The sequence below is a fragment of the Bufo gargarizans genome, unplaced genomic scaffold, assembly GCF_014858855.1.
Source record: "Bufo gargarizans isolate SCDJY-AF-19 unplaced genomic scaffold, ASM1485885v1 fragScaff_scaffold_13_pilon, whole genome shotgun sequence".
Classification (NCBI taxonomy): domain Eukaryota; kingdom Metazoa; phylum Chordata; class Amphibia; order Anura; family Bufonidae; genus Bufo; species Bufo gargarizans.
In genome coordinates, this window is record NW_025334061.1 from 246,940 (window position 1) to 273,872 (window position 26,933).

At 45.2% G+C, this 26,933-nt stretch overlaps 1 protein-coding gene across 1 annotated transcript; it reads right to left on the reverse strand.

Moving 5' to 3' along the window:
- Nucleotides 1-8,120: 8,120 nt before the first annotated feature.
- On the reverse strand, nt 8,121-22,564 carry LOC122922298 (probable G-protein coupled receptor 132). Its single transcript, XM_044272861.1, has 2 exons — nt 22,155-22,564; nt 8,121-9,349 (listed from the first exon to the last, which is right to left on the reverse strand). The coding sequence occupies exon 2, from the start codon at nt 9,338-9,340 to the stop codon at nt 8,228-8,230; it is 1,113 nt and encodes a 370-aa protein (XP_044128796.1). The 5' UTR covers nt 9,341-9,349; nt 22,155-22,564; the 3' UTR covers nt 8,121-8,227.
- Between the last annotated feature and the right edge of the window lie 4,369 nt (nt 22,565-26,933).

Here is a 26,933-nt window from a genome sequence, read left to right on the forward strand (position 1 = left end):
GTCAATGGGTCCGCAAAAGAAACGGAACACATCCGTATGTCTTCCGTATCCGTTCCGTTTTTGCTGAACCATCTATTGAAAATGGTATGCCCAGCCCAATTTTTTCTATGTAATTACTGTATACGGCATACGGAAAAACGGAACAGAGAAACGGAAGCACAACTGAAACAAAAAACGGAACACCGGATCCGTAAAAAACGGACCGCAAAACACTGAAAAAGCAATACTGTAGTGTGCATGAGCCCTTTAGGTGCATTTGGTATATATACGCCACCCTCGCCACCTTCCAAAAAAGGGGACTGGACATCAGCACGTTTATCATTTACGGCATTTTTCTGGACAGATTTTATTTACCCCGCTCCCTGGCAGCCGCACCGATCCTGAACCCACGCACGGCCGCCGCTGCATCTGGTGACAGGGATGAGCGGCCAATAGCAGGCTACGACAGGGACAAGCCTCCCTAGCGTCATATAAATCCAGCAAGATCAGTAAACATTGATATAAGGGGGTAACTGTATTGTATATATATCCAGCATGTTATTAATTAAACCCCTAAAATAATATTTTATTTGGTATACGTTAAAAATCCCTAAGGGATTAATTTATAAGCTATAGGACATACATACAAAGAGTGACCATAACCCACATCCAAGAAAGATATATCGTTATTTGGGGTAGAGGGAGATTGCTGTCCCTAAGTCTACCCCTGTCCTAAAGCCCTTTGCCCAGGGAGGGCTCCTGATGGTGGAGACCCCCTGTCCACGTGCCTATGACATTTTCCTGTTTTCTATGAGATATGACAGTGCCCGTAATTTCCCTATTTCTGTTCTTTAAAAAGCCTAGCTTCATGTGAAGATAAGGAATGTACCGAAGATTAGACCACATGCGTGAAGCATGAAAATAACGTATCAGATTGGACATAAGTGACGTAATATCGAGTCACTGTCCATAGGTCAACCATGCACCCTGGTTACCTCTATATAGGATGCACATATAAAATATATAAACTATTTTACCATATGCCGGAATACATACTTCTTAGTATTTAAATCATGTGCTCCATACTGTTAAGAGGTATCATTTGATTTTGGGTACCCAAAATATGCACTTTCCCTGATTGACAGTCTTTATATGCTGGGGTCATACACCATGGCCAAGTATATGTTAATGGCAGCAGTCTATACCTGCCAAGTGCCATCTGAGCCATGATGGGGTAATTAGTCATAAACTTGAACATGATTAAAAACCAGGTGGGACTGAGCCACCAGGGATCGAATATCATATGACAAATAGTTGATCACATACCCCTCCATTTATAAAGAAACTGTAGGGAATTAGATCGCAAGATTGTAGGACCGGAAGTGGCCCCGTGGAGCGCACGTGCGTTCCACCATCCAGGAAGGAGCTGCTGGCTGAGTTTGAGTTAATCAGCCCATAGGAGCGTGCACTTCCGGTGTTTGGAACGCACGTGCGTTCCACCATCCAGGAAGGAGCTGATGGCCGAGTTTGAGTTAATCAGCCCATAGGAGCGAGCACTTCCGGTGTTTGGAACGCACGTGCGTTCCATGAGCAGGAAATGGAGCAGAGCCTGCGTCCACTCAGCCATTAGTGACGTGATGTGGCGGCTCTTTTAAATACAGCCGATGCACCAGTGGAAATTCGCCTACCAGGGGGGACATGGATCACAGCAGAGACTCCATAATTGTATGCCTTGTCAAGATACCATGACAGGAGACCAACAGAGGTCAATTATACCCACCAAACCGTGAGTTTTACACCTATCAGTGAATGCGCTTATATCTAGATGTGTATACATTGATTTTGACTGGCATAAGTATCAATATCGATATATCTTTTTGTCCCCACCCCTGGTAGAGCGTCCTTTCTTCTTTGGTGCACTAAGGCTTCTAAGCCGGCATATGGTTTTGAGCACCGATTTCATGTGACCCAGCCTTATATTGGCAACCTTTGAGTCACATACAATGGCTTGCACATGTAATATGTAATATATAATTACACCTCCTGATGATCCCACAATCTACACGTGGGTGAAACGCGTCGAGGCAAGCGAGGTGTTTGACTACCACGTCAACCCTAGATAGTATACGGTTATAACACCAATACTAAATAAGTGTATGTTCGTATATTCGTGTTTTTTTGTGTTTGTCCGTATCACCAGTGTGTCTTTAATTGTTTAACTCCCATCCAGTCTATTATTATAGCTGACCAATACGACATCCTAATCCCTTACCTTCAAAACCAGTCCACATGCCTCTCTTCACCTCTTATAGGGAGTAGGAAGGGCTAGTAGCATAGGCACGTGGACAGGGGGTCTCCACCATCAGGAGCCCTCCCTGGGCAAAGGGCTTTAGGACAGGGGTAGACTTAGGGACAGCAATCTCCCTCTACCCCAAATAACGATATATCTTTCTTGGATGTGGGTTATGGTCACTCTTTGTATGTACCTCCCTAGCGTCACCAGCGATGCTAGGGAGGCTCATCCCCATCGTAGCCTGCTATTGGCAACTCGTCCCTGTCACCAGATGCAGCGGCGGCCGTGGGTTCAGGATTGGTGCGGCTGCCAGGGAGTGGGGTAAATATAATCTATATGAGGGGCCCGGGCATTGCGGGGCATGTTTTATATTTTGCATAACCCCTTTAATATGTCATAGAGACATATCAAAAGTTTTGAATCCTGAGACCTCTACCAATATTTAGGGCTCATGCACACGACCGTATGGCGTTTTCAGTGTTTTGCGGGCCGCATTTAACGGATCAGTTTTTCCATTTTGTGTTTCCAGTTTAGTTCCGTTTTTCCATATGCCATATACAGTAATTACATAGGAAAAATTGGGCAGTGAATGTATGCTTCTCTCTCCCCTCGTTCTCTGCACTCGGACCCCTACAATCAAAACTTTTGATATGTCTCTATGCCAGCAACAACAAAAAAAAGCAAAACCCTCAAAAACGCCAGGAAAAAAAAAACCTGTGTGACACCAGCCTAAGGCTACTTTCACACTTGCGTTTTTCTTTTCCGGCACTGAGTTCCGTCACAGGGGCTCTATACCGGAAAATCACTGATCAGGCATATCCCCATGCATTCTGAATGGAGAGTAATCCGTTCAGTTTGCATCAGGATGTCTTCAGTTCAGTCGTTTTGACTGATCAGGCAAAAGAGAAAACCGTAGCATGCTACGGTTTTATCTCCGGCGAAAAAAACTGAAGACCTGCCTGAATGCCGGATCCGGCATTTTTTTCCATAGGAATGTATTAGTGCCGGATCCGGCATTTTTTTCCATAGGAATGTATTAGTGCCGGATCCGGCATTAAAAACACCGGAATGCCGGATCCGTCCTTCCGGTCTGCGCATGCGCAGACCTTTAAAAATGAAAAAAAAAAAAAAAAAAACGGATCCTGATGACACCGGAAAAACGGATCCGGTATTGCAATGCATTTTTCTGACTGATCAGGCATTTTTCTGACTGATCAGGATCCTGATCAGTCAGAAAAATGCCTGATCAGTGAGATAAAATGACACCCGTTTGCATACAGTTTGCCTGATCAGGCAGTCAGTTCAGGCAACGGAACTGCCTGCCGGAATCAAACAACGCAAGTGTGAAAGTACCCTTACGCGGGCTTCAGGCAGTCTTTAAGGTGCTTTTACCTCTAAGATTTTAACCTTTTTTCCACTTTTTTATGCAGCAAAATGTCAGTGTCTGTAATTCATTATGAAACACGTGATACAGGCAGCTTTTTTCAAGGTGTTTTTTTTGTCTTTTTACTTCGCAGCATGCTTTGGGTGTAGATTATTTCTGACGTTTTTCCCATTGGCTTCTCTATATAATTAGAAAAATGCGAGATTATTTATAAAAAATACGCCATAAAAGTGTGCAAAGGAAGTCTGAACGCAGGCACCACTTGGAACATGTCTCCAGCATAGAACTGTCAGACAGCTGTCATGTTAGAACACAACAGGGGGCCCCATCAATCATTAGTACAGGGGACTCAAATCTATACCCCCTGACAGGAACCTCAAGGTGCTTTAATGTGTATATAGTACATCATAGTACGCTCCTTGATTGCTGCAAACCCTAGAGAAATGTGCCCCCCGCCCGACATAGCCTCATGCGTCGTTACCATACACGTTTGATTAGGTTGAAAAATTCCCAAGTCCAACCCATCATCCTACTGTGTTGATCCAGATGAAGTCAAAAACCTTCTTCTGATAGAAAAAAAAACTAGCCATGCATGCCGCTCTAGATTTTCTGGCAAAGGGATGAACACCTCAGCAGAACCCAACAAACCCATTTATAAGTCAAGTGGGTATATCGGATGCAATCGGTCAAATTCAGCCTGGTCAGAAGTGGAAAGCGAACAGAGGCTACATGTCAGGTCAATGACCAGCGGTCCTATTATAACAGCAGTGTAGTGCGCCCTCTGGTGGTAAAAGTACATATAACAACTGAAACCATCACCAACTATCATGTTTATGGCATATCACACAATCCTCAGATTTTTGTCCACAGCACCAGTGTGAAGAAAGGCTGTTGATGGGATCTGTCCTTTGGTTTTAGGAAGAGGAAGGGTTAACACATCCACAATTACGATATGCCTCTATATGTCAGCAGTCTGATAATTGCAGCCATCTAATAAATGTGGCATCTGGGGCAATGATCCAGTTCGTGGCACTATCCCTGTATTTCCCAGGTAAATACCCCGCCACCCAACACGCAGGACACATACCCTACTAGCCCCCATTCCCCCAGGTTACAATAATGACATGCCTCCCAGCCGTCTGGATCCAGAGGGACAGTCACAAAGTTCAGCCTCTGTCCCGTGATCCCAGGACAGATGCCACCTGTCCCGACTGCACCTGTATCCTCAGGACACACATACAAGGGAATGCAATGGAGAAGCAGGGCACAGGCAGTCCTGTTCGGGGCAGGCAGATGTGCTACAGTGACATCATCACGCTGGCTGCGCAGACCGGAGACCAGAGCATACCTGCTTTACACCATTCTTAGTGGGAATGTGGGATAGGTGAAAATTCAAGCCAATGGGGCATCAGTGTGTATGAAGGCCTCATACTGTGTTGGGTGCAATTTAGGGGGTATCACTTTGTATAAGGCGTATTGAACACGACCGTATGGCTTTTTCAGTGTTTTGCGGTCCGTTTTTTACGGATCCGTTGTTTAGTTTTTTTTTTTCCGTTCCGTTTTTCCATATGGCATATACAGTAATTGCATAGATAAAATTGGGCTGGGCATAACATTTTCAATAGATGGTTCTGCAAGGAACGGAAACGGAAGACATACGGATGCATATCTGTATGTGTTCCGTTTTTTTGCAGACACATTGACTTGAATGGAGCCACGGAACGTGATTTGCGGGCAATAATAGGAAATGTTCTATCTTTAAACGGAACAGAAAAACAGAAAAGGAATGCATACGGAGTACATTCCGTTTTTTTTGCGGAACCATTGAAATGAATGGTTCCGTTTACGGAACGCAATAAAAACGGACAGTAAACGGGGGAAAAAACGGTCGTGTGCAGGAGGCCTAAGGGCATCTGTCAGCAGACTGGCTGACCTGTTACATGTGTGCAAAGCAGATGAAGGCATCTGTGTTGGGCCCATGTTCATATGTGCCCGCACTGCTGAGGAAAATTATGTTCTATTATATGCAAATGAGCCTCTAGGAGCAACGGGGGCGTTACCATTACACCTAGAGGCTCTGCTCTCTCTTCATCTGCCGCAGTCTCTGCACTTTGATGGACAGAGCCAAGAAGTGAGACCGTCATCACACTTGGTCCTGTCAGTCAAAATGGAGCAGACGCGGCAGTTGCAGAGAGAGCAGAGCCTCTAGGTGTAATGGTAACGCCCCCGTTGCTCCTAGAGACTCATTTGCATGTATTAAAACATAATTTTTCTCAGCAATGCGGCCACATATGAACATGGGACCAACACAGATGTCTTCAGCTGCCAAGTGCACATGTAACAGGTCAGCCAGTGTCATAGGTACAAATCTGCTGACAGATGCCCTTTAAAGGGGTCTCATATTGTATGGGAGCACTTATGAGGGGATCACTTTGTTGGGGCACTTAAAGGGAACCTGTCACCAGGATTTTGTGCATAGAGCTGAGAACATGGGTTGCTAGATGGCCACTAGCACATCCGCAATACCCAGTCCCCATAGCTCTGTGTGCTTTTATTGTGTAAAAAAAAACGATGTGATACATATGCAAATTAACCTGAGATGAGTCCTGTATGTGAGATGAGTCAGGGACAGGACTCATCTCAGGTTAATTTGCATATGTATCAAATCGGTTTTTTTACACAATAGAAGCACACAGAGCTATGGGGACTGGATATTGCGGATGTGCTAGTGGCCATCTAGCAGCCCATGTCCTCAGCTCTATGCACAAAATCCCAGTGACAGGTTCCCTTTAAGGGAACATCAGCCTGTGTGGGAGGCACTAATGGAACCTTACTACTGTGCAGGAGCAGTACCTGTCTCAGTACCCATGCATACCTCCCATAGCATCCACATAATACTGCAAAACAGCGACAATCACAGAATCAATCATCTGCAGAATCTCTGCTGTTGGCACCTATTCCTGATCTGCCCCCTTTAGAAGAGGAAGGGGACTCTGTCCTACATAACCCCGGCCCCTGGGGGCACATACTAATGAATTGAATTGAGCAGTGATCAGCATTGATCCCTTGGGAACCACAGTTCTGATCAGATACACAGGATCTTTCGGACATGGGATAGCGGTGGTTTGCTATAGGACACTGTGGCAGTTTCTAACTGGTGGGACTATGATATGTTCCTTTAGTATAGGGACACAATGACTGGCATTTCTATAACGGTTCTTTGCAGGGTGCTGTGGCTTTTTTTTATAGTGGCCGATGATTTTATGGAAGCGTATTTATAGGAGAACTGCCTAAAGCCGGCAATGTTGTGGGGGTACTGTGACTGACAATGGTATGGGAGAACTGGCACCTATAAACCCACCTTGACAAAAATCCTACAAACCCTAGTACCACCAGATACAATTTTCTACATTCAGATATCAGTGTTTAGCATGGCTTCCTGGGTTCAACTCTGCACACTCTGAAAATAGGTTAAAGGGGTATTCCCTTCCGGACATTTCCGACATATCGATAGGTGTAGGTCTCACCTCTAGAACACACTCCCATCTCAATGAATGGAGAGCAAGCTACGCATGCGCATCTTTCTCCATTCACAGCCATGGGACTTCCAAAAATAGCTGAGCACTATCTCATCTATTTTCAGAAGTCCCATAGTAATGAATGAAGGGGTGGCTGCGCATGCGCAGTTTTCTCTCCATTCACTGCTATGAAACTTCCAAAAATAACTGAGCGAGAACGAGGCCTCGACATGAAGGGAGAGCAAGCCACACATTGCACAGCTTTTCCCATTCACTCGGCTATTTTCGAAAGTCCCATAGCAATGACCGGAGGGGTAGCTGCGCATGCGCAGTTTCCTCTCCATTTACTGCTATGCGACTTCTGAAAATAGTCGAGCACGCTCACTTGGCAATTTTCAGAAGTCCAATAGCAGAGACGATGCTGCGCATGTGCACTGTGCTGTTCATTCACTTTGGGCCCCGGTTCTTGAGTTAGGTGTGGATGCCAGAGGTGAGACATGCACCAATCAGACATTCATAGCATAACCTTTTCATATGCCATAAATCTCCAGATGTCAATTAATGGGATTGTACCGAGTCTACAGGATATCTAACGATCGCTGGGGGTCCGACCAGTGGGAACCCTACCAATACCAAGAATGGGGGTCCCATGTCCTGACGAGCGGCTTGCAGCCCCATTCATTCTCTATGGGACTACCGGAGATAGAGAACACATAGAGTAGGGTGGAGGCTTGGCCTGTCGCTCCATAAAAAAGAAGACCTGGGACCCCCCCACTCTTGGGATCCCTTTAATTCAGAACTTAGATTATGAGCCGAGAGGTGCCAATGGCAATCTCTGTATATCCCTGCAGAGTATGTTGGCGATATATAAATGCGTGAAATGAAGTCGACCCCCAATATTATTTCAAATGGAAATTTATTAATTGGCGGATTTAAGGAAAGAGAAAGCGATGGATATTTACACAGGTCATACAAATAAATAACATAAATAAAATTTGAGAAAAAATCACGCGCCACGGCAATTTGTTAGCATTTCGACAGCGCACCGTCGGACTAACTCCTCTTCTGCAGTGTATCTGTCACCGCGGCTCCACTATGTGTTGAATACTCTTTGTCCAAGTGTTGATCTCTGGAATTGGGAGTATGGGGGTAGGTACTGTCACTCCTGGTATTGATGGAGAGGTGTCTCCTCCAGCCCCTCATGGCTCTGCAGATATCTTTCCTTACGTTTTCGCTGACCAACACATAGATGAAAGGATCCGCCACGCTGTTGACGGTGACCAGGCATAGGAACATGGAATAGGGCGTGTAGATCTCCTGCTCGAAATCGCAGAAGGTTTTATCGCTTTCTTCCAAGTAGTAAGCAATACTCCGGGCGAGCAACACAAAGTGATACGGAGCGAAGCAGATCATGAATATGACGATGATGGTTATGGCGAGGTACTTGACTTTGGTCTTCTGCTGGTCCGTGAAGCTGACGCTGGTCTCGATCCTCTTTTTGATCACGAAGTTGGTGTAAGTCAAAGTTGACAGAGGGATTAAAAATCCAACAATAAACCGGGCCACGTAGAAATGAGCGACGTGCGGGGGTATTGGTAACGTTTCGAAACAAGTGGTTTGGTTTTCCGTCTGGTCGCCGTCACTGAGGATGAAGACGGGGGAGTGAATAAGCGCCACCAAACTGAAAAGAACCACGGTGACAATAATGGCGATTTTCTGCCTCCGGATCCCTCTGGACTCCAAGGCGTATTCCACGGCCAAGTAACGATCCACAGAAATGCAACACAAAAGCAGAATACTGATATAGATGTTGTTGAAGAAAATATAGCCCGTAATTTTGCAAGCCGTCGGTCCCCACTGCCACTTGTGGTCGTTTCTTACGTACAGGATCCAAAGGGGAATCGTCCCGAGGTACATGAGTTCACTTAGAGACAGGCTGAACAGGTAAACCGCCAGCACGTTTTTTCGCCATATTTGTAAAAAAGTCAGCCATAAGGTTAAAAGGTTCGCCGGTATTCCAATGACTAGGACGATGCTGTAGAGTATAATGACGAAAAGGGCACTTTCATAATAGGGTGGGATGCACGGTGCCGTGGTGTTGTTCGATGTCCCCATTGTAGAATTCAGGGCCCAGGAAACATTGCCTCCTGCAAATTTTTGCTTCATTTTTGGCTACTGCAAATGAAAACAAATTAAAAAAAAAAACAGGTTAGAGATACAAGGACCAGGTTAAAAAAAGGACCACGTACAAGCAGCGGTGGTCCCAGATAATCCCTATCCATAGGGGGCATCATAGAGGGTCCTGCTTTGGACCCTCTTCCATGAGCCTAAGAGCCTCTAGGAAGCAATAGCTCACATTCTGATGGATTGAAGGCATCCATGGATCATCTGAATGGCTGCCATATTAGGCCTCTTGCACACGAACGTTTTTTTTTCCCGTTTACGTACCGTTTTTTGAGTTCCGTATACGGAACCATTCATTTTAATGGATCCGCAAAAAAGAAAACGGAAGATACTCCGTATGCCTTCCGTTTCCGTTCCATTCAAAGATAGAACATGTCCTATTTGTTGTCCGCATAACGGACAAGCATAGTACTGTTCTATCAGGGGCCAGTTGTTCTGTTCCGCAAAAAACAGAATGCACACGGACATCATCCGTATTCTTTGCAGATCCGTTTTTTGCGGACCGCAAAATACTGAAAAAGCCATACGGTCATGTGCTAGAGGCCTAATAGTAAGTTTTGCTAAAGAGGAGACATCTGACTGGACCATGGATAGCGGTCTGCGGATAATTGCAGATGCTTCCATATTCAAGGAGTTGGCTGTGGCAAGACAACCTCTTTAAAGGGGTATTCCAGGATTTTAATACTGATTGCCCATATTAATAGCCTAATATTGATGGTCATCAATATATCATTAGAGGAGGTCCAACACCTCACACCCCTGACAATCATCTGCTCCGGCGCTGGAACTATAGTCAGATAGTGTAGTTCCTGTGCTGGAGCTCCTCTGATCGGCAGGGTGTTGGACCGCCGCAGATCTGATATTGATGACCTATCTTGAGGATAAGCCATCAGTTGTAAAATCCTAGACAACCCCTTTAAGGGCTAATATACAGTATATGGGGTATTACAGCTCCCTACAACTGTAAGGAGCCATGAGCCGGCACAGGTAGAAGTCTATATGGCTGTACTGTTTCCATGAGGGGAGGTCAGAAGTGTTCTGCCCTTAAAACATTGCTTCTGTGGGAGAATATCTCGGTAGTATGGTGCCATATGAAGGCACTATATGGCAGAACATGAATTGCCTATGAGCCGTAGGGACTCCATATGCCACCATAATGTGCATAGAGCTCTGTCGCATGCATCAGACCTAATACTAGAAGTCTTAGAAATGTGCTGAATGAGGAAGGAAAACCACTAACGAGTAATTTAATTATTAACGGTTTCTTGCTCAGACAATTACCTCAATATGTTCTGGTGAAACCGCCCTTTCCTCATTGTGGTGTTTTTTTTATTCGGAAATCAATTAAAGCGACCATAGAGTTGACCGATAATGGCTGTGTATCTACAGTATCTAGACACGTGATGTCTCGTGCACCACATACTACTCATATTTTTCATATGTGTGAGGAGCTGATATGTTGCAGAGCACTGTAGACCTTAGGAATTCCAGAATTCAGAAGACCCATTTATGGAGAATTTCAGAAAATGGCACACAACACTGTGGTGTGTAATATATTTGCCGCTCCAAAGTTGCGTAGATCAAACCTTCTGGGAACCCGGCCACGTGACACTTTTATTCTGAAAATCCAGCTTCCACCAGTGTCACATCGTTTACCAGGTTTCTGGTCTGGGATGTCACTTTTGTTGTGGATGAGGCCAGAACGATTCCTCTGCCTGGAGCATGTGCAAACTCCTGAATACACCTCATCTGTGGATGGAATAGTTCTAGCCTCATCCATAACGGAAGCAACGTCCCATTCACAGCCTATGCCAGAAACCCCGGTAAAATACGTGATGTTGGTGGTTCCCTGGAGGCCGAACTGTGGAACTTCAGAACAGTAAGTATATTACAAACGTTCTCCTATAGGTGTAATATTAAGGTGGGTTTGCATGACCGACTGGGTCCCGGGAAAAAACTTTAATGCTTATGGAAATGTATAGAATTCTTGTTCTTCACATCTTCATCCTTGCCTTGGTTGAACTTGCCGACAATCTTGTCTATTGTCAACCATACTACGTGCCAATGTAAGTACAAGTCCACCATAAGCTCACCATTAAGTAAGTGCATAGACACCACATGTTCACCAGGAAGTAAGTGCATAGACACCACAAGCTCACCAGGAAGTAAGTGCATAGACACCACAAGCTGACCAGAAAGTAAGTGCATAGACACCACAAGCTCACCAGGAAGTAAGTGCATAGACACCACAAGCTCACCAGGAAGTAAGTGCATAGACACCACAAGCTCACCAGGAAGTAAGTGCATAGACACCACAAGCTGACCAGGAAGTAAGTGCATAGACACCACATGTTCACCAGGAAGTAAGTGCATAGACACCACAAGCTGACCAGGAAGTAAGTGCATAGACACCACATGTTCACCAGGAAGTGCATAGACACCACAATGTTCACCAGGAAGTAAGTGCATAGACACCACAAGCTGACCAGGAAGTAAGTGCATAGACACCACAAGCCAGTGGCTTAACTAGAAATGACTGGGCACCACAGCAAATTTTTGAATGGGACCCCCTCCCCCAGCAACTTCTTTGCAACTTCTGTGCAACCCCCACTCCTGTGGCTAGTCAAGATCGCTCTCTCAGATGGGGCCCAGCAGCCCCTCCGTGTCACTGTGTATAATGTCATTGTCCAATACTGTAGTGGGGGGCCCTGTATATAAAATATTTTAGTTCTCCTCCTAGTTGGGCCCCTTCTGAGTTCGGGCCCCAAAGCAGCCGCTTCCTATGCTTCCCCTATAGCTACGCCCCTGCCACAAGCTCAACAGGAAGTACAGTAAGTGCATAGATAAAACAAGCTCACCAGGAAGTAAGTGCATAGACACAACAAGCATCTAAACCACCAGTGAAAAAAAGAGGTTCACTGCATAAGTGCAACATAACGTTGATACTTGTAAGGTGAAGGTGCAATTTAAAAATTAAATTACTATAGATTCATTACACACTGAGTGATCTATTTTAAGCAATTATTTATTTTAATGTTGATGATTCTGGCTTACATCTAATGAAAATCCCAAAGTCAATATCTCAGAAAATGATTAAATATTGTAGACTAATGGTGTCACCCTGTAATCAGATAAACAGCACAAAACACCTGCAAAGGTTTCATAAGCCTTTAAATGGTTCCTCAGTCTGGTTCAGTAGGCTACACAATCATGGGGAAGACTGGTGACTTAACAGTTGTCCAGAATACAGTCATTAACTGTCATGGTCCCTCCTGTGACAGATGTCAGATCGAAGAGACTGGCTACATGTGAAGGGATCTAACAGCCTCTTTTGCTTCAGTGTTGTTGTTGTTCATGACCCCACCCCTTGTTTTAGGTGTAGCTTAGTGGTCATTACACCTCCCCTATATAGTCTGACCTCACCCTCCTGGCTATGCGGTTGATAGCTTCATTTGGTTTTGGAAGAGTTGGTGTGTTGTCCTCTCTGGAGTTCCATCTCACTACGAAGTTAAGTCTCTCGTTTCTTTGTGGATTGTTTACCCTCCCCATGTCTGTTGTTACTAGGCCTCAGGGAGACGCTGGTTCCTTCATCTGGGAAGGAACGGGTCGTCTCAAGCCCTGCCAATACCCATAGGCTCTTTAGGGTCTAAAGGTCCTCCAGGTTCCGGTGTATGGGCATTCTTACCTTCAAGGTGTGCACATACAGATAGGAGTCAGGGCAAGGAGTAGGGTTCTATAGGAGGTGACCCTTTCCCTAGCGTGGAGGCCTAGTGGCTTTTCACTTCCCTCCTGTTGTCTGTGTGGTGTTCCCTCCCATACCTCATCTGTGACACTGACATCCTCCACAAAGAGGGTAAACCACAAAAGGTAATTGCTAAAGAAGCTGGCCATTCACAGAGTACTGTATCGAAGCATATTATGGGAAGTTGAGTGGAAGGAAAAATCATGGTAGTAAAAGATGCACAAACAACAGGGATAACCGCAGCCTTGAAAGGATTGTCAATAAAAGACCATTCAAGAATTTGGGGGAGATTCACAAGGAGTGGATCGGGGCTAGAGTCAGCGCTTCAGGAGCACCACACACAGACGTATCTAGGACATGGACTACAACTGTTGCATTTCTTGCGTCAAGTTATTGTTGATCCAGAGCCAACATCAGAAGTGTCATCTACCAGGACATTTTAGAGCACTTCATACTTCCCTCTGCTTTATGGAGATGCTTATTTCATTTTCCAGCAGGACATGGCACCTGCCCACACTGCCAGAAGTACCAATACCTGGTTTAATAACCACGGTATTACTGTGCTTGATTGGCCAGCAAACTCATCTGACCTAAAGCCCATAGAGAATCTACGGGATATTGTCAAGAGGAAGAAGAGGAGCACCATACCCAACAATGCAGATGAGCTGAAGGCCGCTATCCAAGCAACCCGGGCTTCCATAACACATAGCGTTCATATACTGGACAGACTTTTCAGTAGGCCAACTTTTATAATATTCTAATTTTCTGAGACAGACTTTGGGGTTTTCGTTAACTATAAGCCATAATCATCAACATTACCGAAATAAACGCTTGAAATAAATCACTTTGTGTGTAATGAATTTATAAAATATAGGAGGTTCACTTTTTGAACTGAATTACTGTAATAAATTAACTTTTCGATAATACGTATTCTAATTTATTGAGATGCATCTGTATTCTTTAAAATTGTGGATTTTCCTTTTAAGAATGTTGTTGCCCCTATATTTGTATGTGCACCTGTAGCCCTTAGGATGTAAGGGCTGGCAGTCCACCGCCCAGGGGTAAACATGGGTCCCGGGCTGCCAACTGACATGAGGAGGAGATGCCAAACGTCAGTGTGGGCCCATGTAGAGCCTGGCACTAACCAAAGTGGAAGGAGAATGAAGAAAATGCCAGTGGCCTCGCCAGGTACCTGTGGGCCTCAGAACTGCAGCTGAGAGATATGCCGATGGCCCTCAGACCGACCATGGGTCTTAGCAGACCCATACGAAAAACGTATAGGTTAAATGGATGCCTCAGGCTGATGCCATACGGTGGCATCCGTTCACCATAGAGTTATATTATTAAAAAAAATATATATTTTTTTTACCATTGTAAAAAAAAAAACAACTTTTTTTTACTTGACTTTTTTTCTTATGTATACGTCAAACGATGGCATAAAACGTGATGTGAAGCCATCCTTAATGCCACCTACAGGTTGGCCAATATTTTGATGCAAAATGTTATACTCCCTTTCCTGCTAAGGGCTCATGCACACGAACGTACTTTCTTTCCGTGTCCGTTCCGTTTTTTGTTTTTTTTTGCGGACCGTATATGGAACCATTCATTTCAATGGGTCCGCAAAAAAACTGAAGGTACTCCATGTACATTCAGTTTCCGTATGTCCGTATTTCCGTTCCACAAAAAAATAGAACATGTCCTATTATTGTCCGCATTACGGACAAGGATAGGACTGTTCTATTAGGGGCCAGCTGTTCCGTTCCGCAAAATACGGAATGCACACGGACATCATCTATATTTTTTGCAGACCGCAAAATACATACGTTTGTGTGCATGAGCCCTAAACCATGTATCCTTGACGTGCGGGGTGCAGTTGACTATTTTAGTTGGCTTGCTTGCTTTATAAATATGTTAAAAATGAGATGACATTTTGCCAAAAACACGCCAAATTTTGTTGGTGCCAGAATTCTGGCGCAGCCACAGTAGTAAATGTCAACCTAATGTGCTAGATCCAGGGCCTGGGAGGCAACGTTCAAGACTAGCTGCCAGGAGACAAGTTTGTATGCTTGTAAAAAGTTTGTGAAATTTTGGGACCTGAGTGGTTCATTAAAGCGGTTGCCCACCCCACCCCCTTCCTCCGCCGCAGCACTCCACTTCCATGCTTGTCAAATTCCGGAGAGGACGGGGGCTGCAGCCAGCTCTGGTTCCCTGCTTTTCAACTTCTGGAGTGGATGGGGGTTAGGTGTGCCTCTGCAGCCAGTCATTGGCTGCAGTGGTGCACTTGACCCCCATCCACTCCAGAAGGGGACCTCTGTGGACCGGAGGAGCCGGAACTGAAGCCATGGGGAGTAGGGGTAAGGCTGCCCAGAAGGATTTGAAAGCTGGATAACCCTCTTGAAAGCAACACTGCACCATATCTAACAAGGACTTGGACTGGAATTGTGTGGGCCACCTGGTGGCCTGAGACGGTACACTGCATGGCACATGTCTGAAGCTGTGGGTATCTGGGCACCCAAGAAATATTGTGGCATAGCGAGTGGTGTAAGTGAGAGATGCAGGGAGTAGCCCCCCACAGCAGCACAGGTAGACGCTGACAGTCACTTTGGCGCAACTCGACAAACTTTTGGAATTATGTCGTGCCAGTGTTGGAAAATAAAGTCAATTGTTCGACCACAATTCTTATACGCGTCGTTCCAGAGGGGAAATGAACGCCAGTGATGGGGGACTCGGGGGAGGCTTCTAAATTTGCTATTACATATTTTTGCAAGCTTCAGCTAACTTAGGAAAGACCCGGCTAAAAATACGACTGCCGTATTCTTGAAAGGTCTGCATTCTGTGGGTCCCGCAGGGAGTTGTGTGATGTTTGTGTTGCAGATATTTCACATAAAGGTCACGAACCATCTTTTAAAAAGAAGCAGCAGCGATTTACAAAATGTTAGTATCCATTCTTTGAATATTGTGCAAAGAAATTCATAAAGGGCTTGCCCCATAAAAAATAGTCTCCGTTTTTCACAGCAGCACCTGGATCTGAATACCTTTGTAAGGCTACTTTCACACTTGCGCTTGATCGGATCCATTCTGAACGGATCCGATCATATTAATGCAGACGGAGGCTCCGTTCAGTACGGATCCGTCTGCATTAATAACTTAGAAACATTTCGCAAGTGCGCAAGTAGCCTGCGCGGATCCGTTCAGACTTTCAATGTAAAGTCAATGGGGGACGGATCCGCTTGAAGATTGAGCCATATGGTGACATCTTCAAGCGGATCCGTTCCCATTGACTTACATTGTAAGTCTGAACGGATCCGCACGCCTCCGCACGGCCAGGCGGACACCCGAACGCTGCAAGCAGCGTTTAGCTGTCCGCCTGTCCGTGCGGAGGCGAGCGGAGCGGAGGCTGAACGCCGCCAGACTGATGCAGTCTGAGCGGATCCGCGTCCATTCAGACTGCATCAGGGCTGGACGGAGGCGTTTGGGTCCGCTCGTGAGCTCCTTCAAACGGAGCTCACGAGCGGACAGCCGAACGCTAGTGTGAAAGTAGCCTTACTGAATGTAACAAAGTTTTTGAGTTATTCAATAAAATGTATCTGTCTAGCGCCATCTGCTGTTTGCTCTTTTCCTTTTTTCTCGATCCGCCTCAGTAACTGCAGCCATCCATATCTAGTGTTAGAAGCTGTCAGTTACAGGGCTAGAGCTGCAGCAAAAAGAACATGCCCCCATGAGTTGTGATAGGGAGAGAGAGCGGCCGCAAAAAGAACATGCCCCCGGAATTTTTATTGGGAGAGCGCTGGATAGAAAATATGCCACCTTAGGCTACTTTCACACTAGCGTTCGATCGGATCCGTTCTGAACGGATCCGATCATAATAATGCAGACGGAGGCTCCGTTCAGAACGGATCCGTCTGCATTATATTTGCAAAAAAAAGCTAAGTGTGAAATTAGCCTGAGCGGATCCGTCCAGACTTTTACATTGAAAGTCAATGGGGGACGGATCCGCTTGAAGATTGAGCCATATTGTGGCATCTTCAAACGGATCCGTCCCCATTGACTTACATTGTAAGTCTGGACGGATCCGCACGCCTCCGCACGGCCAGGCGGACACCCGAACGCTGCAAGCAGCGTTCAGGTGTCCGCCTGCTGAGCGGAGCGGAGGCTGAACGCCGCCAGACTGATGCAGTCTGAGCGGATCCGCATCCATTCAGACTGCATCAGGGCTGGACGGAAGCGTTCGGGTCCGCTCGTGAGCCCCTTCAAACGGAGCTCACGAGCGGACAGCCGAACGCTAGTGTGAAACTAGCCTTAGCTGTGACAGGGAGAGAGCTACAGCAGAAAGGACACACCCTTTGAGCTGTGATAGGGGAAGAGCAGAAGCAGAGCACATGCCCACTGACCTGTGATTGGGAGATAGCTGCAGCAGAAAGGACACACCTTCTGAGCTGTGACAGAGCTTCAGCAGAAAGGGCGCGCCCTTGAGCTGTGATAGGGAGAGAGCTGCATCATAAAGGACATGGCCCTTGAGAAGCAGCAGAAAGGACACACCCTGATTTTGGGGTTTCAGGACTGGTTCCAACTTTGTTAGGCTACATTCACAAGAATGTATTTTATTTCTGTGGCCATTATGTTTTTTTTTACGGATAGTATGCAGACCCATTCATTTCAATGGGTCCGCAAAAAATGCCAACAGCACATTGTGAACTATCCGCATCTGTATGTCCGTTCCGTAGCCCCGCAAAAAAATAGGACATGTCCTATTCTTGTCCGTTTTGCGGACAAGGATAGGCATTGATACAATGCATCCGAGAAAAAAAAAACGAATGCCATACAGAACGTCATCTTTTTTTTTTTGCGGATCCGCAATTTGTGGAACGCAAAACACATAGGATCGTGTAAATGTAGACTTAGGCTTCCACAGCCGTGGCCATATTTTTGTCCGCAAACCAAGGATCCAGAAAATACAGATACCTTCTGTGTGCCCTCCACATCTATCACACTCCCATCAGTAGAGATGACTATATGCATCTGCAATATGGACCAGAAGAGGATATGGTCTATAATTTGCAGAATCGTCTATCTCATATCTGTCTATTTATCTATCTCATATCTATCAATCTATCACATATCTATGTTTCTGTCTATCTCATATTTGTTTGTCTATCTATGTATCATATTCTACTTTACAATAGGAAATTAGGGCGTCAACTGCAGAAGGGAAGAGTTTGCTCAGGAAGTCACAGACTGCAACACACGTTCACAGGTTTAGCAATGTCTTTCCACTTCAGATGAGTAATACTTCCTTGTGCTGCAGCCCAGAAGGAGCTGATGATGAGAGTGGTAGTGGCTGCAACAGCTACTCACATAAATTACAGTGGCAATCTTCATGCTCTCTAGGACCGGGTAGTGATAGAAAGCCCCCCCTTCTTCCCTCCGGGCACACGGTAAAGTTGAGGCTCCTGCCGGATGATGGCAGATGGTGTGTACTTGGCGTTATGGTGCAATGCAGGAGATGTAGGTGCTGTGTCTGGCGAATGGTACTGGAGTCAGCAACCAGATCAGTTGTAGAAAATAGACAAGTCTCTGTTTGGGAGTTGTAGTGCACCCAACGGTATCAAAACACAGTTCCGAACAATTCACAGTGGAAATTTTCTCTGATAGCAATGTATGGATGTGAGAAATGATGGGGTCTGTAGTACTCCTTTAAATTTTTCTAATGCCTCTATCTGTGCAGAATCTAAGGATGGCAATAAGGTTCGTGCAAAACATGTCTGCAGTTCCCAGATAAGGGGTACAGAATTAAGATACGGTGGGCTAGACTCTGTCCAAGTGTGAAGGGTGTATTAGCAATGACCCCTTCACAGCAGTAAAGTCTATCAGCCTTAAACAGCGAATACCTTACTGACTGACTCCAATGCTCGGCCATGCAGATTCTAGACCTTCTGGTGCTTTCTTTCTCGCTCTGGTCTACTGTTAGATCTCTCAGAGATAGTGGTTCTCTGAAGTTCAGGCCTAATCTTCTGAGGAGCGAGCACATGTAACGCCTCTGTTCTTCGAGGGTCTGCATGCCTAGTGCGTTATTACGTGCACATTCTCCATCCATGAAATGGCTGAATGCCAAAACAGGGAACCGCCTGTCTAGCAGAGGTCCCAACGATCTGCAAACCCTGGGGCAATTTGGTAATTCCTATTTTGTAAGCCTTCACTTACTAGGGTCTGGGCAACCCCTTTAGATCTGTGGGAAATCCTAGCAGCACCACCAACTATTACATGGTTCATATTGAAATCCGTTTGTGCAATGCGCAAATTTGGCAGGCCGAAATATTCTGTGACACTGTTGCAAAAACAACATTCACGTGCATGGGAAGTGGCTTTCCACCAGATTTTGGCACGGAATCTGCATCAAAATCAGTTTGTATCAGACACGTGTGAACAGGGCTTTAGTGTTCACTGCTGCAGCAGGTGTTTCACTTCTTTTTGCAATTCTTAACCGCTGTGACTTCCTCAATTTTTCAGTTGCCCCTCGCCTTAATAACTTGCTATTCCACTACGACGTCTTCGTTACTTCCTTATTATTACGCAGGTGTGCTAAATGACCGCGCTTTGTTATCCATTGGAGACTCATGAACCCAGAGATAGATGTAGGAAATATAGTCTCGCTTGCTGCTATCTGTATAGGAATGGTCTGTGAAGGTGTATTTGGTCTGGGGCGAGCAGATATGGGGTATATAATCTAGTATACCGCTGCATTTAAGGGCTCATGCACATGAATGTATTTTCTTTATGTGTCCATTCCTTTTTTTGCGGACCGTATGCGGAACCATTCATTTTAACGGGTCCACAAAAAAAAAAAAACAGAAGTCAATCCGTGTGCATTCCGTTTCTGTATGTCCGTTCGGCAAAAAAATAGAACATGTCCTATTATTGTCCACATAACGGACAAGGAAGGGACTGTTCTATTAGGGGCCCGCTGTTCTGTTCCGCAAAATACAGAATGCACAGGCGTAAATGTTGGCGAAAAATGACACCAGCGAGGAACTGGAGTAGTTTTTTTCCCCTGGCAAAAAATTACACCAGCGAGGAGCTGGAGTAGTTTTTTTCGCCAGGAGCAAGGACTGTCATAGGTGCGCCTAATTTATATAATAGCCGAATCTTCTGGCTGTGCAAGGGGGTGGAATTTAGGCCACTTTCACATCTGCGCCATGGGTTCTCTGGATCCGGAATCTGTCCGCAAATGCCGAGAATCGGCCGCTGCATACTGCGGTTTGTGTCTGGCCGAATACCGGCATCCTCTTCCGGATCAGGCGGCTGGATCTCCGTGCCGCAGATGTTAAAGTAGCTTAAGACCGGCGTAAAAAGACAGTTTTAATAAATGTGCCTTCTGCTTCTGCTCCATACGACGTATAGTTTCCGACACACGAGGCTGCTCGAAACAGCTGATCAGTTGGGGGTACCAGGTGTCAGACCCCCACCAATCTGATATCGATGTCTTATCCTGAGGATAGCAATCTCATTGCCATGCGAAAACTATTTAAAATCCGCAGTATGTCGATTTATGTTTGCAGATTATCTTTTGCTGAGTTCACCCCAAGTGTGCAGCGTTTCTGCCATACAAGTGGTTGTACCCTACCTAAGGCTACTTTCACACTGGCGTTTTGGTTTCCGTTTGTGAGATCCGTCATGGGCTTTCACTAGCGGTCCAAAACGGATCAGTTTTTTCTCCTCATGCATCAGTTTCCCTCCGTTTAGTCACCATTCCGCTCTGGAGGCGGACACCAAAACGCTGCCTGCAGCGTTTTTCTGTCCGCCATGTGGTGCGGAGCAAGACTGATCCGTTCTGACACACAATGTATGATCCGTTTTCTCTGACACAATAGAAAACGGATCTGTCCCCCATTGACTTTCAACGGTGTTCATGACGGATCCGTCATGGCTATAGAAGACATAATACAACCGGATCCGTTCATGACGGATGCATGCGGTTGTAATATTGTAACGGAAACGTTTATGCAGATCCATGACGGATCCGCAAAATACGCTAATGTGAAAATAGCCTAACTGTCTTGATTCCGATTACACCTTACAGATCACTAAACTTTGCTATTAACATACAATGGCAACAAACACCGTACATTGTAAATTTTCAATCATAACAGTAAGGCCTCATGCACACTTTCAATAGGTCCGTGGAAAAATCGGAAAATGCACCATTTGGCAGCCGCATCCGTGATCCGTGTTTCCTTGCCGTGAAAAAAATAGGACCTGTCCTATTTTTTTCACGGCCAACAGTTCACGGACCCATTCAAGTCAATGGGTCCGTGAAAAATCACGGACGCACACAAGATTGTCATCCACGTCCGTTTTTTCCTATCATTTCAATGGCAAACTTGACTTAGATTTTTTTTTCAGTTTTCATGTCCGTGGATCCTCCAAAAATCAAGGAAGACCCACGGACGAAAAAACAGTCACGGATCACGGACCTACAGACCCCGTTTTTGCGGACCTTAAAAAAAAACGGTCGCCTTACAGAAACATAAAACTTTACATTCTGACATTATACTACCATAGCAATCCTATGCAGCATGTAATGCCATGTGCTCGGTACGTATGTACGGCAGAGCTGGGTTTGTCTTCTGGCACACAATGTGTTGTCTATAGCTTTACTCATGGGCACAAATAAACCTGCTACCTGGGCTACAGGCACTTTGTATAATGAGAAATTTTCAGTGCAATTTAGTAGACTCCTAAGGACTGCTGCAGACATCCCATAAGATTTGCAAGCGTTTGCTACAAAGAGTCTATGTAGCTTACACAAGGGGTGTTGGGGAGCAGAAGCCGAAATTTTTGCAGCAAGATTTTCCAATGTGACCCACCGGGTGACAGCTACAGTCGAGAGGAATACATGCACTACTATGGACATACAGTATATTAGAAAATCTCGTTACAAAAGGTCCATGTGCATCTCCAGCTCAAGGAAAGCTCCACTACATCTGGAAGGGAGTTTCAAGTGCACAGCAAAACGTCTTGAAGAACATCAAAATCAGATGCATCATAAATACATACCTCCTTAAGAGCGTGTAACATTTCCACCCGTCTCCGTTGGATTACGTTCTCTCTCCGCGCTGGTTTGTGATAGTCTTCCTACGGGTCTAGAACGCGTTAACAAAACAGGAAGTTTCTTACATGTATTGAATGGCTGCTCACAGCAGACGATGAATAGGACTTTCCACTTTGTCACCGTCTCGAGCTTCTTTTTTTTTTCATCTCTCTCTCTGGACTTTCTTGCTTGAATTTTTTTTTCGACCCTGAAAAATGTATTTATCTTTACATCTAAGACAAAAATTTACATGTAGTGCCAAACGTTCTCAAAATACCGAGTAAAAGTTTTTTTTTTCTTTACTGAAAAATGAAACGTTAACTTCCTAGATCATAGACTGTGGAAAATGTGAGGGCCATCACTACTTTGACCACAAAAAAAAAAAGTTTCACTACAATAGCAGCACGCCTAGGCAGGAGATGTCATCAGGCTTCTTATTTCTACTAACGGGCTTTCCAAGGAGATAAAAGAAAACGCTAAAGGGGTTGGCCCATCTCAGACATTGACGACACATCGCCATGTCAGGTATTTGCGAGTCCCACCTCTGAGACCCACTCCTATCTACAGAATTGGGCCCTCGAAATGAATGTAGAGCACACTGCTATGGAGGTTCGGAAAATTGTTGAATAAGCGCGCTCAGCTATTTTCAGAGATCCTGCAGAATGGGACTTTTGAAGTGAAGGAGAGCGTACCATGCATGTAAGGCCACCTCTCCATTCACCGCTATGGGGCTACCAGAAATTGCTGAGCTATTTTCAGAACTCCCATATAGGTGAATAGAGGACGGCCATGATTTAGTGGTGTGCTCTCCTTCACTTCAAAAGTCCCATTCTGCAGATAGGATCTGGGTCCTGGAGGTGGAACCTACACCTATCTGACATTGATGGCATATCCTAGCGATGAGGAATGGGAATACCGCTGTATAGGGAGTCTGTCATCAATGTTAACGCTTTAACCATTCCCTGTGTCCTGTGGTTGACATGCACTATATCCCAAACCTACCTTTATGTTTTTTCATTGATATTTAATTGCCCCGAAAAACATCTGATCCATATGCAAATCAGTAGAAAAGAGCACAAAGGGGCAGTGCCCATCACCGCTGCCCTTTTGAATTGAGCCCCGGTCCTCCCCTCTGCGCCTTCTCTCCACCCTCTTCTGCTCCCCACTTATGAATCCACTGCTTGAAATCCTGCACATGTGCCCATCTATGCTCTGTTCACACCTGCGCTGTCTGTGCCTTTCTCCTCTTCCACGTAGTCTGTGCTGCACATCCATGAGGCGCATGTGCAGTAGAGTAGATGACTGCCCACAGAAGGGCACAGACTGCGCAGGCGCAAACAGATAGTTGCTGTGCCCCTGCAAGAGTTTTCAAGCAGTGGAATGATGTTGAGAAAAGACGCAGAGGGGGGAGCGAGACTCGATTTCGTGGGCACTGGGAACAGTTTTGAAACATTAATATGTGGTGACAGAATCCCTTTCAAATAACAAAGTATTGCTGCTCACCTACACTGATGCCTGCCAGTGCCATTCTGCTCCTGCTCCAGTCCCTGTTGCTCTGCAGTTCCTGTCCTGACTCAATACTTATGAATCACCAGGAAAGGCATGCTCAACGAATCACTGGCTCAGGTAGGTCACTGCTAAGGTCAGTGATGGGCTGAACAGGCTTTTGCTACTGTTTTTGGAGGGGGCGAGACTCAATTCAAATGGGTGTGTCTAGGCTCCGTCGTCAATGGGTACTGTCCCTTGGGTTCTTTTTTACGAATTTCCATATGGATTAAAAGTTGCTTTACAGGACATTAGGAACAGTTTAAAACATTTATATGTGGTGACAGAATTATTTTCAAACAACAAAGTATTGCTGCTCACCTACACTGATCGCGCACTGCCATTCTGCTCCTTCACCAGTCCCTGCTAATCTGCAGTTCCTGTCCGGACTCAGTACTTCCATGAAAAGTACTCCAGGAAAGGCATGCTCAACGAATCACTGGCTCAGGCGGGTCACTCACTGCTAAGGTCAGTTTCTGGAGGAGGGGGGGGGGGCGAGACTCGAAGTGGGGGACCAGAGTAACGGTGTGGAATCGGTGAAGATGATTAACAATCCTTTTTGTTATTTTTAACATCTTCTGGTCTGTTTATTTTTTATAATCTCACCAAAAAAACTAAAAATAACATTTTACTTATTTATTGAACTTGCTTCAGGGAAAGTTGCCTGACAACTCATATGGTCATTACAAAGGTCCAAATAGGTTGTCACTCGGCTTTTCTATACTACTGAATGGGACAAATCCGCCTAGTTATTGCCATTTAGAAGTCTGGCAATGCTGGGTAACAACCCTCCCAGATTTCTTAGTAACAGATATCTGGGCAAACACAACACAAGGAAATGCACAGGTAAGTACAGGGAGAAATGCTCCCAAAGTGACACTGGGCAAAAGCCAAAAATCCAACTACTCATCTGGTTCCTGTTGACCGGGAGATCCAAGGGTGTCTTTAAGGAGGCTAGTTCTGCAGACTTCAGGCAACTCTTTCATAAGCTGGGCAGGGTCCATTAGCACACCATGTGGCTTCAGCCACACACTGACTCTGTTTCATGCTGCCAGCGCTTTCTATAACCTCCTCCTGTATTCCTGCTACAACAGGGACATCTAATGGTAACGGTACACACTACAGTACATGCTTCAGAAATGGCATCACACGCAGAGTGAGAAAGAATACAACACAGTATAGTATGTAAAGTGTGTACATGACAAATACCATATAGACACATCTTAAAGTAATATATCTACAGACTTTGAAGAAATGGGGGGACATGAGGTCTACCCCCCTTACACCAGGTTCCTATCTATGAATACCATAATAAGACATAGGCAGGGGTAATCCTTGCGAAACTACCACAATAAACCAAAGGACATCATTTTTGGGTTATAAAACTCAGTGGGATCCAATATTTTTGTGTTTCATGCCACATTAAATGCCATCTTACTATGGATTAAACAATTTAACCCCTTAGTGACCACACTTTTTTTTTATCGCATTCCAAGAGCTATAACTTCTTTGTTTTCTCATCAATGTACTTGTATGAGGTCTTTTTTTTTTGTTGCAGGACAAGTTAAGGTTTTTAATGCACTATTTTGGGTACATGTAATGATTGAGTAAAGCCAGCTGTTTAGCTAAAACCCCCTTTGTTTACGACAGTAAAAAAAACCGCATTAGTGGTTACTAAGGGGTTAATAGGTCAAGCCTCTTAAGCAAAGTACAATCATAGTTTAATCTAAAGAAAGAAGCGCCCAAAATGAGTCTCCTTCCTGTTCACACTCAGACAGTGTATAGCCTGTGGTTCATCTATGGTGAACTTAGCTGCACCAAAAGGAAAAAAAGACACCCACTGGGTTTACACACACGTGAGACAATAAGACGTCGTGAGCTTATATGATGTGGCGAGGAGCTCATTCTCTCAGAATTTCTTAGAATTTAAATTCTGGCAAAATTTTATATAAAATGCCATATACTGTTGTCACGGCCTCGGTGTTGTGTGCCGTGACACGTTTGCCGTGCATGCTGTTGCCTGGGGCAATGTGTTGTTTATGCAGCATATATGTGCTCTGCCCCTCATATCATGGTTCCTCCCTGTCTGGTGCTGGAGGGGTTAACTACCTGGCTGGGTGTGGCCACTTGGTGCTTCTCTTGCCTGTGGCTTCCAGGCTGGAGTTAGTTGTTCTCCAGCTTCTGTTTGTGCTGGAGCTATGCTCCTGTCATGGGTGTTCCCTCTGCCCAGTCCTTGAGGGCCACCTAGTGGGACATACTGTCACAGTGGGGAGTGGGGGAATCTGATACATGTTCCAGTTACATCGTATAATCAATAGAAAAGCCACTTTTGATAACCGTGTTGACCTTACGTTTCGGTCCAGAAGGACCTTCTTCAGCGGTCTTATAATCTATGGTGTAATGATAATACAGATCTCATTAGTAACCAAATAAACATGATCAAAAGATGGCGAAGAAAACATAGAAACGAACATTATTAAAGACCTTTTTATCTAAAAAAACAAAGCATGGTGGTTAGACAGTGGTAAAAAATGCCCAGAGTAATGAGAGTCGAGGGGAGTGTGAAATCCCCAATGCTAAGAGATGGGGAATAGAGGATGAGAAAATGGATGACACATAGGGAAAGTTGTGAACAGGAGCCAAGTAAGCTGGAGAAATAGGTAGACATATGAGCAATTATATATGAAGTTGGTCTATGTATATAGAAGTATTAACCTGTTTCTGGTGCCTGGGGTGTTATCATTACACCATAGATAATAAGACCGCTGAAGAAGGTCCTTCTGGACAGAAATTTCCGGTCAACACAATTATCAAAAGTGGCTTTCCTACTGATTATACAATGCAACTAGATCATGTATCAGATATGATGATGTCACATTAATAAATTATATAAATTGCCGCAATCTTCACTTCTTTGATCACGACTACCAAGTCCTTGCTGGCACCAGCAATCAGTGTGTGGAGCTCCACCCCTATACCATAGGTACAAATCTGCTGACAGATGCCCTTTAACCCCTTAAGGACACGGTCATATTTCACCTTAAAGAGGACCTTTCATCTGGCAAAGCATTGTGAACTAAGTGTCATGATCTGTACAGCGGCGCCCGGGGATCTTACTGCACTTACTATTATCCCAGGGCGCCGCTCCGTTCTCCCGCTATGCCCTCCGGTATGTTCGGTCACTTGGTTATAGTAGGAGG

Excerpts from the sequence above, each read along its gene's own strand:
- LOC122922298 (XM_044272861.1), bottom strand. The coding sequence starts at position 9,340 with ATGAAGCAAAAATTTGCAGGAGGCAATGTTTCCTGGGCCCTGAATTCT.